Genomic DNA, 17,052 nt, shown 5'->3' with positions numbered 1-17,052 from the left:
CACGGCTCAATTGGACACGAGCCACTCACAGCGCTTGAGACTACAATGCTCCTAAGCACCGGTTGCTGTGATTGGTGGTGTCCAATTGAGCCGTGATCAATCGGGATTACCCCCTTCTATTGTAGATCCGGCTTATGTCAGTATGACAAAGGTGCTAAGGAGAGTACTAAACATGGCCGACATGCTATGAAACTGCCTTTAAACTATGTCAAACAAGATAAGACGTGTAGGATAATGTGAGATAGAATGTATAGGATGAAAGAAAATAGAAATATGTCACTAGTACTATAAATGGCTGCCAAGTCATGCAATTGGTTAGATTGCAACAGCGAATCAGAATGCATAACACCGGTTGCGTCTCTCTGATAAATCTAGAACTCACAGGCCCAGTTCCAGAATTCATGGTTAACTCTTAACCGAGGTTCAATTTGTTTCTCATGTCTTTCCAATTCTAGAATTGGAAAGAGACAATGAATAAGTTGAACCTCGGTAGAGTTAACCGTGAATTGTGGAACTGGGCCTAAACCAGCCTAGTAACTGCAATGAAATAGAAAGAGATAGAAATAGAAAGAGATAGAAATCTATCTCTTTCTATTTCATTACAGTTACTAGGCTGGTTAAGTAAACCGATGATGGTGAAAATGGCCCTAAGGGCCACTTCGATTAAAGCCCAGTTTCACAACTCACGGTTAACTCTTAACCGAGGTTCAACTTATTTGTCATCTTTTTCCAATTCTAGAATTGAAAAGAGATAATGAATAAGTTGAACTTCGGTTAAGAGTTAACCGTCAGTTGTGAAACTGGGTCTAAGTTAATCGGCGTTGGTAACAGTCGCCCTAAAATACCGCAATTGATTTCAAAAATGTCGCATAAAAATGGCCAAAGTACAAACAGTACACGATTTAAAGTACATCAGAGTCTTAGAACATATATAAATATAACGATTCAAAGTACACCTAGGGTCTTAGAACATATATAAATATGTTCTAAGATCCTGATATACTTTATTTATATATGTTCTAAGATCAAGGAGCCTATTACGGTTTCTCCGTGAATTTAATCACTTTTCGCATTTTCATTTCACGTGACTTTATAAGTCATCTAATTACGGAACTTTTAACTGAAAATGTGAAATAACAAGGTATTTCCGATATAGTAATCTCATATTGTGAAATCAATAGTCATAAGTTTGTACACAAAGTGAGATTAAAAGAGATTGAAGAAATTATAAGTCAAGTTTTTTAATTCATCGTTTGATCAATCGCATTATAACAAATAATTCTTTTGTAAAAAGCTGCATTTATGCATAATACGATTGATCAATCAATGAAATCTCGTTTATGCTTATTGTCTATTATTACATTATTAGGTATTAATAGTTGTAACAAAAATAGTATAAAATGAACATAACGGAAAAGCAGAAAATAATTTTATTAAATTATATGAGAGACAATAAAGATTTTGCAATAGGTCGCTTACGTTATAGTAGTGGCAATAAAAAAATATTAGTCAGTACTATACATTATCAGTTTATATTAAAATTAGAGATCTTATCGGCAATATCATAATATTTTGTTTATAATATAATAATACGTAATAAGTAAATTAATTTTGTTTATGCAGGATAATATTGCGTAGAATCTTGCTTGCTGTTGATTGACTTACACACGTTAAAAAATCTTGGCCAACTCGCTTTTGATATATGAACCAGACGATATAAAATTCAATGCAATTAGAACCTGTAACAAAAAATTATTGTTATAATAAATAATAAGTTTTCAATAGAAAAACTAAATCGTTATATTACTTTGTATGATGTTATTCTAACTTCAATATCTGTAATTCAACAGCAACTGCGTGACGTCGTCTTGGATTTGATAGAAGAGGTCGTATATCTTCGATGAGCACTCGGACGGCTTCCCGGGATAATCTTTGAAAAATTATAAATAAGTTTACAATATACTCACTTTATTCGATTTTTACTTTTCATTGTAAATGTCAACTTTTCAGAAAATGTAACTTCTAAAAGTATACAAAATCACATTTACCTATAAAGACTGCGGAATTCACTTTCTGGTATACCAAATGGATCTGAGGCATTCCTAAGTTTCCTTTCGTATTCTAAGCATTATATTTTCTCGACACACACACGTCGCATTAATATTTCGATTATTAAATTATCCATTGTGTGCGCAAAAAAGTCTTCTTTCTTCGTTACTTTTATTTTCATTTCACCTTTTCACTTATAAATTTCGTGCCGAGCCTATTCACGCGAGTAACTTCGTATTTTCACGAGGTGAGATTAAATATAATTGGGTGAGTTGCTCACTTCCGTTATTTTCACCCAATCCGAGAACCGTAATAAGTCCCCACGAGAGTTGCGCTACTGGTGGTGCGTTCGGGGTTTCGCTATTAGCGCTATTACTGTTATTCCATCTTTGTTGTTCATTAGACGTAAAACAAGGATAGAATGGCAGAAATGGCGCTAATAGCGTCTCCTCGAACGCACCTTGTATATACTGTGCCGAAGTTATAACATCGATGTTATGAAACTGGCCAATCACAGTCATTCCATTCTTCAGAAGAACAGTTATAATTGGCAAGTTTCATAACATCGATGTTGTAGCTTCGGCGTAGAGCGTGCATTTTAAACGTAATAAATGTCCGTTTGAAATATTTCTAACCCATAAGGACAGTGGGATGTGAGGAGTCCTTTTAGAGGCAGTAAAAAATCTATTTAGAATTCGAAGTGTGAGTATAATATTTCTAGAGCATGAAAATGTCATGGTGGAAATATATAAGGTGAAGCAATCTGATAGATGCGCAGTAGGAAAGTGCATATTCGGACATATTTGATTGGCTATTCCAGTATTGCTACCGCCATTACCCCGGATCTACAATAGGTGTTTTAAGCCTTAAGCTGTAAGAAATTGATCAATAAGTCCGGATCTACAATAGGTGTTTTATACCTTATGCCGTAAGAAACTGACCAATTACAGTCGAATCTGAGAAGAATAAGCGACTGTGATTCACCCATTTCTTATGGCTTAAGGCTTAAAACCTTATTGTAGATCTGGACTTTGCGTATTGTTTCACCTTATATATTTCCACCATGGAAAATGTCATGAAAACGTGACCGCAGCGCATGCTCGCATCGCAGTGTTTCACGACTGACAGTTTTTCTAACCTAAATAATCAATTTTAACGACAGATCTCTCGCTTCGCGAGACTAGGCACACCATTTAACTGCCACATTCTTCCGTCTCATGCAAAAACGCGTCGAATGAGCATAATTTCATTGAAATTAAAGGTGAGGATTGTCTTATGGATAATTACCTATTATTTAATTTATATGTTAATTGGTATTTTTTTTACATTTGCTTGTATTTATATGTATATTATTAGGAAAATGGCTCAATATATTGCACATGACATAAATAAGAAACAGAGGACGAGTGATATAAAAATAGAAGAAGATGTTACATTTTTTCAAATGAGACTTCCACGAGATATTCTGGATGGGTTAATGTCTGTTGGGTTTCAAAAACCATCTCCTATCCAGTTAAAAGCCATTCCATTAGGCCGTTGTGGATTTGGTAATATAATTTATAGTATATATATATATAATATTAAAGAATAATTGTGATATCTATATTAAAAGTTGATAATTTACAGATTTGATAGTACGTGCAAAATCGGGAACTGGAAAAACCATTGTATTTGGTGTAATAGCTCTTGATATTTTAGATATTTTGGTAGGATCACCACAAGTTTTAATAGTAGCACCTACAAGGGAAATTGCGATTCAAATAACCCATGTTATTAAAGCAATAGGTTCAAAGATAGAAGGTATATAATATTTTCAAATATTGCTATATACTTTTCTTAAAAAAGTTGTCTCTATCTCTTTGTCAATTATTTTTATCATTTTAGGATTAAGAGTTGAATATTTTGTGGGAGGAACGTCCATAGAAGAAGATAAAAAAAAGCTAAGCAAATGTCATATAGCTGTTGGTGCACCTGGCAGAGTAAAACATTTAATTGAAAAGGGATTTCTTCAAGCTTCAAAAATCAGATTATTTGTTCTTGATGAGGCAGACAAATTAATGGAGATTAATTTTCAAAAAGATATTAAGTTAGTATTAAGTTTAAGAATTAAATATTAAATAAATTTAGATGTATATGCATGTACATATAATGTAGTAATATATATTAAAGGCTGCTGTATACAGAAACATATACATAGTATATATATATATATATATAAGCTAATTGAACCTGTAAACTAAATGTAATTTATGGGTCAATTCTAAACAGACTCATTAGGTTCTAATTTGTTGTAAAACTTGTAAGATATATTAATATGACTGATATTATAATTCTATACATATGTATATATATATATTGTAAGACATACAATCATTTGTCAATATCTACACTTTCTCATAAATGTTACAGCTAGCAAGAAGCTGTCTGTAAAGATATTTCATAAAATTATAAAAACTTATAAGTTTTTAATCTTACGAGATCATGTTAGCCTTATCATTCTTCTTAGAATTGACCTGTTATTTATATTATTTTATGGATGTGTGTTGATCCATCATTCAAAAATACTTAAGCTTTTTAGATTTAAGTAGATTAGTATTTAATAGACTTTATTTGTACTATACGTGCACATTGTATCCAATCAAATTTATTATTACTAACTTGTTTTGTAAATTACTAAAGTTATATTAATGTTTTTCTACAGTTATATATTTTCTAAACTACCATCCAACAAGCAAATTATAGCTTCAAGTGCTACTTATCCTGGAGATTTAGAAACATTTCTACAAACTTATATGTCTTCTCCAGTGTTAACATCACCAAATATTGATGGACCAGTTTTAATTGGAATCAAACAATTTGTGGCTGTGGTTCCGACACATCCTAATATGATGAAACAGGTTTTTTTCTTTATTTACGAACTGATAAAAATTAATTTTATTAACAAACATTCTATATAATTTATCTGTTCATATTTTTAGGTACAAACAAAAATTGATGAGTTGATAAAAATTTTTACCAAGATTCCATTTAAGCAAAGCCTAGTTTTTTCAAATTATCAATCACGGTATGTAAAAAATTATTTCTTAATTATTATTTAATATTTAATATTTAATTAGTTTAATTATTCTGTTTCTGTTATTACAGGGCTCAATCAGTAAGCAATAAAATTAATTTATTAGGTTTTTCATCTTCATATATTACTGGAAATCAAGATATGACTAAAAGATTGGAAGCGATTGAAAACTTAAGAAATTTGGAATGTAGAATTATGTTAACCACGGATCTAACTGCAAGAGGTATAGATATAGAAAATGTTAACATGGTCATAAATTTGGATATACCTACGGATCCGGCGACATATTTACATAGAATTGGCAGAGCTGGTCGCTATGGATCTTATGGAATTTCTATTACAATTATTACCGAAAATGAGCTTTCATCATTCAGAAAATTATTAACTTCTATTAGTGGAGTGAATTTTTATTTATTCAAACTCAGTTCTGATTATACAGAAGATGTTTGGACTGATGATACTTCAGTATTTGAAAAAATTTATTTGGAATCTGAAACTAGTCTCACAAAATTGCCAGTTATTGATAAAACTGTTCTTGAATCTGAAAATGGTGCTCCTATATCAATATCTATGTCAGAACGTGTGTTTTCTTCAGTAGTCGATGATATATCATCAGAAAATAATGTTGCAAATATTTCTACTGTGAAACATGAAGAATATAACAATGTTTCACCCAACAGCACAACAAGCAGTAACATTGTGTCAACGGAAAGTAATGTCACTCTTATAGACTGCGACGAATGTAAAAGTGTTTCATCGAAACACACGATCAATATGTTATCGTCAAAAAATGTTGAAAATACTACTAAAGAACGTGGAAAATGTAAATCATCAAATAACAGAAAAGGCCATAAAACTGTTTTTAATAATACATGTGTAAAATCAAAATCTAATTTAGATGAAAAGATAAAAATTAGTTCATTATTTCAACATTATGTTCAAAGCAGAGCTAATTCTACAGTTAATACTTCTAAAGAATGTAAAGAAGTATCAATTGTAGAATCTGTAGTTGAAAATTCTGAAGAAAGTGAAGTACCAATTCTAAACTCATCCAGATCAAAAAACATATATCAATTTACAATAACACCTAACTCCGATGCTCCTTCTGCTTTGGAAGAATTGAATAAAGACGTCATATTTGAAGTAGCTCTATCAGATACAGAGAATTGCAAATTATCAGATGCAGATATTGAAAACGTTATTCGGTATATGAAGGATTCTTTAATTAACAAAGAAAATAAAGAAGAAAATGATGTATCAGTGTCTAATCACGATAAAGAAGATAATGATGAAAAAATGTCTCTACAAACTTTTCAGGATACTTTTTCCACAAAAAATTCTGATTTTATGAACAGTTTACCTATAAACGAATTGGATAATAGTGAGAATGATCACATACGGATAATAGTAAACAATTATTTATTAATATATGCTACAAAAGTTATCAACAGCGATAATAACGTTTGCAATGATGAAGAATCTTTGTTGAGAGTAGCTTCCAAGTGGAAAGAGTTACTCGAGTTTGAAATTAATTTGTTAGATAATACATATAAAGGGATGACTGATTCTTTTTATAAATTAATATATAAAGAACATTTTTCAGCTCTCAAAATTTTTCTTAATATACAGAAACGGGCTTTCTTGTGTGTTTTTCCGCAGCTCCGTAGTGATGAAGAGGTGCAGGATACTTATACATATTCAGCATCTAATGCAGATAATAATTTATTAGATATGTATGAAGAAATAGAAGATTTCAAGAGCCGTTTCTATATATTAGAAACTAAATTTAACGCATTTTTCCCTTATCCTATAAATATTGATGAAGATATGCCGAATTTAATGATGTCAAACTCCGAGATTGAAGAATATCGCAAGGCATTACAATATTTTAGAACTCATCAAAATCCAAATGAAAAAATGTTTGAAATAATAGATTATACAGCATGTTTAAATGAAACTGAAACATGTGATTTGATTCAGAAAATAAGAGAACAAAATTTATCGTTCTCAGATATGAAAGCGCTTCTTAAAGAAACAGCAGAAAGGAATGCAAAAGATGATAAATTAACGAAAGATTTACAACTATCTGAAAATTCTTCGAAAAGAGATAAATTGACGGAGTATTCACAAGTGTGTGAGGAGTTGCCACTTGTGGAAAGTCAAGATGATGATATATTGCATAAGACTGTTGAAGTAGATGCTCCAATAACAAATATAGTAAAGGAACAAGATTCGAAGACAAAGAGAATGCAAAAAGTTCGTTCCAATCAAGTTACAGTTACCAATGAAGATAAACATAATGTACAAAATACGAAATATGACGTTTCCACTAATGCAATCTCCGATCAAAGATATGAAAAGATAGAAATTTTGCAAATAAATGATGAAAACGATGAAACTCATAGTACCTCAAGCGAGAATATCTCATTTACATCATTTGAGAAGGATTTTACGTATTCAAGTGTTGATAAAATTATTTTGGACAACCGACAGAAAATATCGCTCTCTAGTAGCAGTAAAAAAGAATCCGACAAGAAAAACGTTCAACATAGCAAAGTTAAAAACGTACAAACTAGATATACACCCGTACAAACAAATAATGTTGTTTACAATAATATGGATGTGTTTGGCAAACATAATAAACATGTAAAGTCTCATAAATGTGATCCAAAGGATAGCATAGATATAAGTAATTCGATCGCCTCCGCAAGATCACCTTCAAGGACACTAAATTCACTTACAAGTAGGAATGCTAAAAAAGTTCCTCGACCTTCGTTGAATCCAGTGCAAAGTTTTTATCCGCGAATCCCAGATTCTAACTTATGTTACGATTTAGGTGCAAAAGAGGAAGCGTATTTGTCAAATCAAATGTATCGCGATTACTGGAGCGGACGTTTACCTGTATGTTCTTTCCGTACATATCCACATACTCAATCATCACGATCTAATCGCATACCACAATACTTGAGACAGGAGACTAATGATAATTATACAAATTTAAAAGCTTACAAATCAGGTGATGATTTAGTAAACAATGTTTATTCACGTGAAACTGATATCGACAGATTTTTATCGTCGTTGAGAATGCAAACTGATCAATTGCATCTGGAAATCTACAAATCTCAAATGTTGGAAAATTAGACTAAGTAAGTACGATTAATGATCATGCGTAATTAGATTAATAAGCGAGATACAGAGTATCTTGTATGTTCAGTTATGCGAGGGACATTCAAATTGTACTGCAAGTGCATTTTCGTCAAATCCTTTCTCACGATGTGTTTATTATGATCAAGCGGCAGCAAAGAATGACATGTGAATCGATAGCGAAAGGTCACGCATCGCAGGTACTTAACACGCATCGACGAGACTTGAACTGTGTGCCGGGGGTAACCTTTTCTTACCGATTCAACGCTACCTGCGGTTATGCAATTGGATTGATCTTTCGCGATCGAGTCTTGTATAGTCTCGTCGATCGAATATTGTCGGTTGTCAGCAGTAAGGATACTTTACCATGTACAATCATTTTCTTTTTATAAAAATTAATGTCTATTAATACTCATGTAAATATCATGCACTTATTTTATAGTTTACACATCATGATTTACATGTTGAGCAATTAATAAGAACAATTCATTTTTTCTCCTGTATATAAATATTTTTTTTATCTATAAATATGTTTTATAATGGCGATATCAGATTTTACTTTTAGTTAAAAACATCCGATTTAACTTTAACACTTTCGCATTTTTTAATGAAAATAAAAACGAATAAAATAAAATACAGAAAGAAATATATAAATTTGACTAATGTCCGTTTCTACCAAAGTAGATTAACTTTGATCTTCATTTAACTTTTTATCTTTTCCTAATTTTTTAAGCATTAGAAAAGGATAAAGAGTAAATGATAGCATCAGGCTGCTCCTAGTCCTGATAAAGTAAACTGCAATGTTTACAAAACGTTGATATTTTAGTAATGGATTTGGACATAGAGATGACCCGCGAAATAGCTTTTGCATAAAAAGTAAATTAAGAGTCTATTTATTTTAGTAAAAATTAACATAAGAATATAAAAACATTAACAGAGATATTTAACGTTTATTCTAACGCATTCTAACGTTAAAAATCTATAGAGATCTATTCGACAGTGGTTCGTTAAAAATGATCCAATCTACCTGAATAAATTTATTCATACTAAGTTGTCAAATAATATTCTACGACATTCGTTCGCCACTGTCGGCTATGTTAGAAGGATCAGGTTTCTAAGGCGTCCTCATCTTTAGGGGGAGGGGGGGGGAGGGTGAGGGGAGGTCCGGGTTAGAGCAAGAGAAAAAAGGGGAACCACCTTACGAAACTCGTCTCGTGAGAAATTCGGAGTAAACCCTTGTCTGGTGTCCCTGTCCCTTTATTCGCGAAATGATTGTGTTTGAGGTGCGCGCCTAAGAGCATGAAACTTCAGTCGATGACCACGTGCTTCCGCGCGAAGCAGTGCGTCGCGTGCCCGCGATTCCCAGTGTCCGCGTACATTCCGTTGTCGTGGTGTTAATTGGAAAATCGATCGTTTAACTTGCGCGTTTCGTCGGTCCAGCGATCGTGGTATTTTCGTCGACAATCAGTAGTCAGGTCTGCGTATCCCTGGATCGCGAGATATGTCGTACATACGCAAGTACTTCAAGAGGACGCCGGTCTATGTGGTGGAGGATCACGACGAGGTGAGTGTATTCGAACGCCGTTCTCGCGTCGTTACGCCGCGGACGCTCCACTCTCCAGCTCTGCCGTCAGCCGTGTATTGTTATGCGTACTGCGTCGCTAGATGTCGCGGCGTTAGTGGCGCAGCGCGCGCTCCGATAAAATATAATCTGATTGTTCCGAAACTGAAACCGTCCGTTATCCGCTATCCGTTATCGCACCTTTAAGGTAAATTTTCACGGGCTGCTCAAACCGGCTGTTTCAGCGACAAAAAGAATCACGTGGTCAAAATTGACGAATATCAAATGTCCATTTTGATCACGTGATCCTTTTTGTCGCTAAAATAGCCGGTTAGAGCAGCTCGTGAAAATTTACCTTTATTCAGGTATCGCATGCTATACGAAATTAATAATTTAGAGTGCTTTCCATTTGATGACACAAGTCGATACAAATCGACACAAGCGTCGTTCTATCCTTGACATTCAGAGAGTGATAAGGATAGAACATTTGTGTCATAAAATGGAAAGCACCCTTAATAATATCTGTGTGTCTGTACCAAAGGCATAGAGAATGGACTGCGCGATCCGTATCTAAATAATGTATCAAATGTGGTCGACAATAATGAGAGAGAGGAACCGTGGGAGACGGCCAATCTCCCTTTCATTCTCTCTCCCATTACACTATTGTATGGAAAAGGATAGAGATGGGCGTCTGCCACGGTCCCTCTCTCTCATCCCTATTGACCATTTTGACACACGGATCGCGCAGTCGATTCTCCATGTCTTTGGTCTGTACATATAGGATAGGGTTGGCAATTTAGAGCTGCAAATAGTTTCTTACGTATGTATAATACGTATAATACATATAATGCATATAAAACGTACGTGTAATACGTATAACATACGGTATTATATGGTATAAAAACCATGTATAATACGTTATGTTTAATACATGCCCAACCCTGAATTATAGGATATGGTCAACGCGATGCTTTGAAGCGTTTTTTAATTGGCCAGTTTGTAAAATTCTCTCTTCTAGTTGGTGCATCAAATGCTTCTAAGTATTTAATTGTAAAGATTTGGATCACAGCCACATCTAACTTATGCCGTAAGCTTATATACTCAGTAAATGAGAATGGATTAAAGTAGGTTGAACTTTTATCTATCCAAATGCGTACTTTTAATAACGAAAACATTTTTCTTTATTTAATTGGATTCAATTAGATTCAATTAGATGCAATTGGATTAAAGAACTGCATATTTCTTATTAAAACTTTTAAATTGAGCAGTATTCACAATGCATAAAAAAAGCTGATCATATTATTTTTAGATGGATCGAAAGGCATAGAAATGTGCTTCATGCAATTCCTATAAATGAATAGAAATGTATTTCGGACTGAAAAGCATTTATTTTAACGTTCACGAATGCGTATTTCTGAAAATATGAATTTATTCCGATCTATTTTAATCCATTCTGGATTACAGGTAAGAAATTGACCATTCACAATAGAAAGTGAGGAAAATAATCGACTTTATTCCGTTCACATTCGACTGTGATTGGTTAATTTCTTATAGTTTACAGTTTACAGCATATATAAATTAACAATTTATGGCCAATACAAATAATCCTTAATTACCCAGCAAATGAGAATGAATCGAAAATGGATTAAAATGTATTCAGATTTTCGGATTCATGAATGTTAAAATGAATCCTTTTCAACCCTAAATGCATTTTTACTCATTTATAGAAATTGCATGAAACAAATGTATATTCCCTTTCAATCTTGAAAAAATGCATTTTTATTCATTTATAAGAATGGCATGAAGTATATTTCTATACTTTTCAATCTAAAAATAATATTATAGTATTTTGTGTGAATACTCTGCTCAATTCAAAATTGTGAATAGGAAATGCAGTTTTTTAATCCAGTTGAATCTAAAAATAATATCAGCCATTTCTATGCATTATGAATACTGCTTAATTAAAAATCCTGAATAGGAAATCCACAGTTTTTTAATCCAATTGAATAAAAAAATGTTTTTCTTTTAAAATGGGCTATGAATGCTATCCAATTCAAAATTGTAAGTAGAAAATTCAATGTTTTATTTAAAAACGTATCATAAATGGTACTTTATTCAGAATTAAGAATAAGAAATTTTTTGTTTTAATTTAACTGAGTTAAAAAAAAAGTTGTATATTACGAACAGACTTATCAATATTAATTTTATAATTTGCAGGTACTTACTTATTAATGAATTCGATGCTCTAAGTGCCCAGTAAATGAGAATGGAATAGATTCAGAATTTCGTATTTGCGAACGTTGAAATGAGTCCTTTTAAATCCTAATGCATTTTTATTCATTTATAGGAATTGCATGAAACATATATGTCTATGTCTTTCAACCTAAAAAAAATTCAGTTCTTTAAGTGCATCGTGTGGATACTGCTCAATTTAAAATTTTGAATGGGAAATGCAATTTTTCTATCCAATTGAATCTAAAAAAAGTTTTTCCGTTTCTAATTGAACCTAAAAAAAATGAAAATGAACTATAAGTAAAGTATTCCACGTCAAACCGGGCATCTTTGAAACATCATTTTTTTTTAAATTTGCTAACATATTCTACAGATAAAAACATGTGTTTCGCGAAAAAAATTTGAGATTTTTTTTTAAGTTATTCACGCTTGTAAATTGCAAAAATTCATAAAAAATATCGTTCAGGCGAATATTCAAATTATTATATCGTCGAAACCACATTAGTCGTACAAAAAAATGCGAGACCGATTAAAAAAATTTTTAATTGTTCTATGAATAGGTTATTTTTACTTTATCATTTTCATATTGTATAAATAAATCATTTTCCATTTGTTTACATTTTTTATGATAATTTAAAAATTCTGTTGTGTAATCATACGATATGCGGAACCGTGCTGTTGCACAATAGAATTTTTTAACTATACCATGCGAGTTCCATTTTGAAATTTTTAGGGTTACTTTATAATTAAAATTGGAATTAATATGATGATATTTTTACAAAATTTTTTAATTGGTCAGTTGATGATAAAAAATGTTAATAAAAATTGTAAACAAATGGAAAATGATTTATTTATACAATATAAAAATAATGAAGTAAAAATAATCTATCCATGGAACAATTTAAAATCTTTAAAATCGGTCTCTTGCATTTTTTTGTACGACTAATGGTTTCGACGATATAATAATTTGAATGTTAGCCTGAACTACATTTTTATGAATTTCTGCAACTTACAAGCGTGAATAACTTAAAAAAAAAAGTTTCAAATTTTTTTCGCGAAACACATATCTCATATTTTTATCTGTAGAATACGCCAGCAAATTTAAAAAAAAGATAAAAATAACGATGTTGCAAAGGTGCCCGGTTTGACGGGAAATGCCTCAAATATAAATGTTGTTGAAGTACGCATTCGGATAGATTCAAATGGATTAGAATTTTAATTCATTTTAATCTATTCTCGTTTACTAAGGGCTTAATAAGGGCCTGTGTACAATAGAACAAATATTAGGAACAGGAATAAATATTAAGATTTTAACCTATCAGATACCAGTCACATACGGAATACGCGGTTTCTATTAGGTTGAAATCTTAATATTTATTCCTATTTTTTTTTTTCCTAATATATTTCTTCCATTGTGCGCAGGGCCTAAGTGTGCATCGGTGTATATTAAAGCCGTCGTACACAAAACGACGTAAAAGTGCGTGCTTAATATAAATATAGAAGTAGTTGTAAATTGTGAAATCTTCAACACATTTTATTGTGTTGTTAGATAAAATATGTATTTTATAATTTAAAATATTTTCATTCCACCTTTTACACTCACATTAAATCAACTGCATTATGTACAACAGCTTTAATTTACACCAATTCGCACTAGTGCGCATCAGAATTTGCTCATATAGCACAGAATTTGCAGCAATGTCGTTGATATAACGCTGCCATATTGTTACATTATTGCTGCAACTTTTGTGCTGTAGGGATGGTGAACTTTTAAATGTTTTTAAAGGAATGTGAATACAATCAGGATTTTGCTAAGAATAAAATTATAATTATTCAATATTTTGTAATATCCATATATAATATATAAATCCCGAGGACTTTGAAATTTATTTGTTTATAAATAAATATTTATCGTAAATTTAATGTAAATACGTATTACAACTTTGTAACGAAATTAATTTAATTCGAATATACTCTTTGATTGGTTGCGTTCAGCAAACTCAACAGTTTTGCAACCGTTTTATGATTCTTTGCTCAGATTGGACTATTCCTGTAAAACTAAGAGTATAAACCAATCAGCGCGACAAATCAAAAACAGTTGCAAAACTGAATCTGCTGAACGCAGCCATTGTCTTGAAGTTGGAGTGAGGAAATCAGTCTGTTGAGAATCTGTGCGTGCGAGAGAGAGAGAGAGAGAGGGGGGGAGAGGGGGGGGAGGGAGGGAGAAAGAGAGATTAGCTGATTTAACTTCAAATTATCAATTTGAAGAGTTCAAATTTAAGTTCGAGATCTGGACGCCAGTTCGCGCGTCGATCGTAACCGTAAACTTGTGACGCGCTCACGCGACGCGAGATTCAATTGTTAAACGAACATATTTGATAAACGCCCCGTGTTTATGATATTCTCGCAGGTTTTACCGTTTATATATCGGTGTATGGGATCGAAGCATCTGCCCTTCGAAGGTAACACCTTCGTACATCTGGATTCACATCCCGATATGCTGATACCGAAGGAGATGCCGGCCGATACGGTGTGGGACAAGAATCAATTGTTCAGGTACATATATAGATACATATAACAATCACATTTGTAGATTTAGTATGATATTACATTTGTCCTTCAGTGAAGGATATCGAATATAATCTTCCTTTAACGTGCAAAGAAACTCGAATTCTTACTAATTACATATATAATGCATCGATATTCGAGATATAAAATTATTGATCAAAGATGGTTACCAGCTCAATTTTGAGGAGTTTGCATTCAATTCTACCAACACTTAAATTATATTTTTCATTTCTTTGCAGTAAAAGTTTTATTATCAAATATCAATTTTAACATATTTTTTATAACAGTTGAATATAAATTTTGTGTCTGACACAATTACTATAATAAATAAATGTACCAACATAAAATTATTATTATTATAAAATTATTTATAAAATTTACCTATCAAAAATTTTATAAAAATATAACGGATAATTATATCATTGAAATATATAAACATAATTTGAAAAATCCTTACGCATATTGTTCTATTTCATGCGTATAAATGGAAATGAAGTTTTAAAAGTAAAAAATAAAGTTGCATTACCAATCTCATTAAATTCAATTGATACCCAAGCAGAATAACAAGACATGATATCAAAATGATGTCAAAATGACTCCAAAATAATCATTGAAAGTCATTTTTCAATCATTTCTGATTTATTTTAATGTTATTTTGACGTATTGTGACTTGTTCTGCTTGGTTATCGATAAAATTGTATAGGTACAGATGCAAGAGTAAGTAATTCTCTTATTTTATTATATTATTTTAAATATTTTTGTGTCATATATTCGTTATTGATTTAAAACTCATTGAAATTAAGCAATTTTTCTAATTCATCTTATTTTGTTGTGAATGATTGCACGTTGCTTTTGTTATTTTTATTGGTTGTTTTATCATTTCTGAGATAGAATTTGTCTGAATTAATCTAAATATTAGAAACAGAGGGGATATCAGAAGTAATTTATTGGATTAGTATTATTTAATTATGGTACAAGTGTATGAAACATCAACATATTTTTAGATTTGTACATACTAAACATATTATTTCTCAAGTACAATGTGTGCTTTTGATAATGTAGACCGCGAAGAGAAAAAAAAGAACATATAAAGATACATAACTTTTTAATCTGTGAACGAATTTGATAAACAAATAATTATCTATAATAAGCATTTTGTTTTTTCAGCGAGATTAGCATCGAGAATTGGATTCTGCCTGCAGCGTATGCGGGTCATCTTAAGAACCTGATTTGGGTAAAACCACCATGGGCAAATCAGATGACTGATAGTGTGCTGACATTCCTCATTGGCAAACAAAAGGAGACCGGCTTGATAAGGTAAATGTACAATACATATATTTTTCATATATTTTTCTAATTTGAATTGTACATTCGAAATATAATTCTAGTTCTCTTGATTTCGGATCGTTTTTAATTAGCAAAATAATTTCTATTACTTTTATGAGATTGTTTATTTTTCATAATTCCTCTACATTAATTAATATAGAGAAAAGCTTAATATAATATTTAAAATAACGCGAATATAATATTTAAAATAACGCGAATTAGACTCGAATGATTACAAATAAAAATTTCTATTTGTGACTAATTTTAAGTTTTTGATTTCAATACAGTTTCTCTCTATTGAATCATTCTGACATAGGCATAATATTAATAAAAATAATATAATATAAAAGAATATTTCAGAGATATTAACATAAATTCCAATAATTTGTGGGTTATTAATAAGATAATGTCAAATATCGATTATCGATGTTTTAAACTTCTTTGAATATGCAGATCTCATTTCAAGTTCATTAACAGTTCCTGTTTATAGTTTCTTGTAAATAAAATTTTCTAATAAATTAAGTACTGGAAATGTAATTATTGATCGCGCCATTGTGAATTATTAATTGTGTCATGAAGAAACTAAATATTTTAAAATTCAAGTACCGCGACACTTGTAGTGATACAATCTCCTTGTAAAGGTATAATTTGACACGGTTGAAAGGTGGTAACATGCGCGCGACAGGGGAAAGTCATCGCGTATACTCAATAAAGAAAGACATAGGTAACGTAGAGTTGACGAGTCGAGAGAACGAACGAGGAGGAAAAAGACTACTAAAATAGCAAAAAGGAAGCCGACACGTCGGGTCGCATCGCGGCGGTATATACTGCGAAAAACTCATGTGGTTCGTCAGGACTTGAGTTATGTTTCTCGAATTACTGTGGAGATATATGCTTGTGCAATGTGAGTGAAACATGCGCATTATGTCATGATCCTTTTTTATTTATGTTTTTACTGATTTCTATTAGCTACTAGCTTTTGATAACTTAGCCCCAACTATAGCTTTGAAAATTACGCTTAAATTCTAAAGCTTGTTTGAAGTACAAAATACAAGTAAACCTTCTTACAACGATTGATAGATGAAGGTTCGAAACTTTT

At 31.6% G+C, this 17,052-nt stretch overlaps 2 protein-coding genes across 2 annotated transcripts in view; both read left to right on the top strand.

The window, feature by feature from the left end:
* The first annotated feature begins 3,409 nt into the window (after window positions 1-3,409).
* LOC108763309 (uncharacterized) lies at window positions 3,410-8,725 on the top strand. The gene is made up of 6 exons (XM_018510816.1): window positions 3,410-3,596; window positions 3,676-3,849; window positions 3,934-4,135; window positions 4,751-4,946; window positions 5,028-5,113; window positions 5,194-8,725. The coding sequence occupies exons 1-6, from the start codon at window positions 3,410-3,412 to the stop codon at window positions 8,261-8,263; spliced, it is 3,915 nt and encodes a 1,304-aa protein (XP_018366318.1). The 3' UTR covers window positions 8,264-8,725.
* Window positions 8,726-9,434: 709 nt separating this feature from the next.
* Window positions 9,435-17,052, top strand: part of MESR6 (misexpression suppressor of ras 6) — a 750,945-nt gene continuing 743,327 nt past the window's right edge. The window contains exons 1-3 of the mRNA XM_018510785.1: window positions 9,435-9,830; window positions 14,470-14,615; window positions 15,795-15,944. Of these exons, the coding sequence (XP_018366287.1) occupies window positions 9,768-9,830; window positions 14,470-14,615; window positions 15,795-15,944 (359 nt within the window). The 5' untranslated portion in view covers window positions 9,435-9,767. The remainder of the gene's footprint in view (window positions 9,831-14,469; window positions 14,616-15,794; window positions 15,945-17,052) is intronic.

Source organism: Trachymyrmex cornetzi, unplaced genomic scaffold (assembly GCF_001594075.2).
Source record: "Trachymyrmex cornetzi isolate Tcor2-1 unplaced genomic scaffold, Tcor1.1 scaffold35, whole genome shotgun sequence".
NCBI classification, from domain to species: domain Eukaryota; kingdom Metazoa; phylum Arthropoda; class Insecta; order Hymenoptera; family Formicidae; genus Trachymyrmex; species Trachymyrmex cornetzi.
The sequence above is the reverse complement of the archived record's forward strand: the minus strand, read 5'-3'. Positions and strand labels throughout refer to the sequence as shown.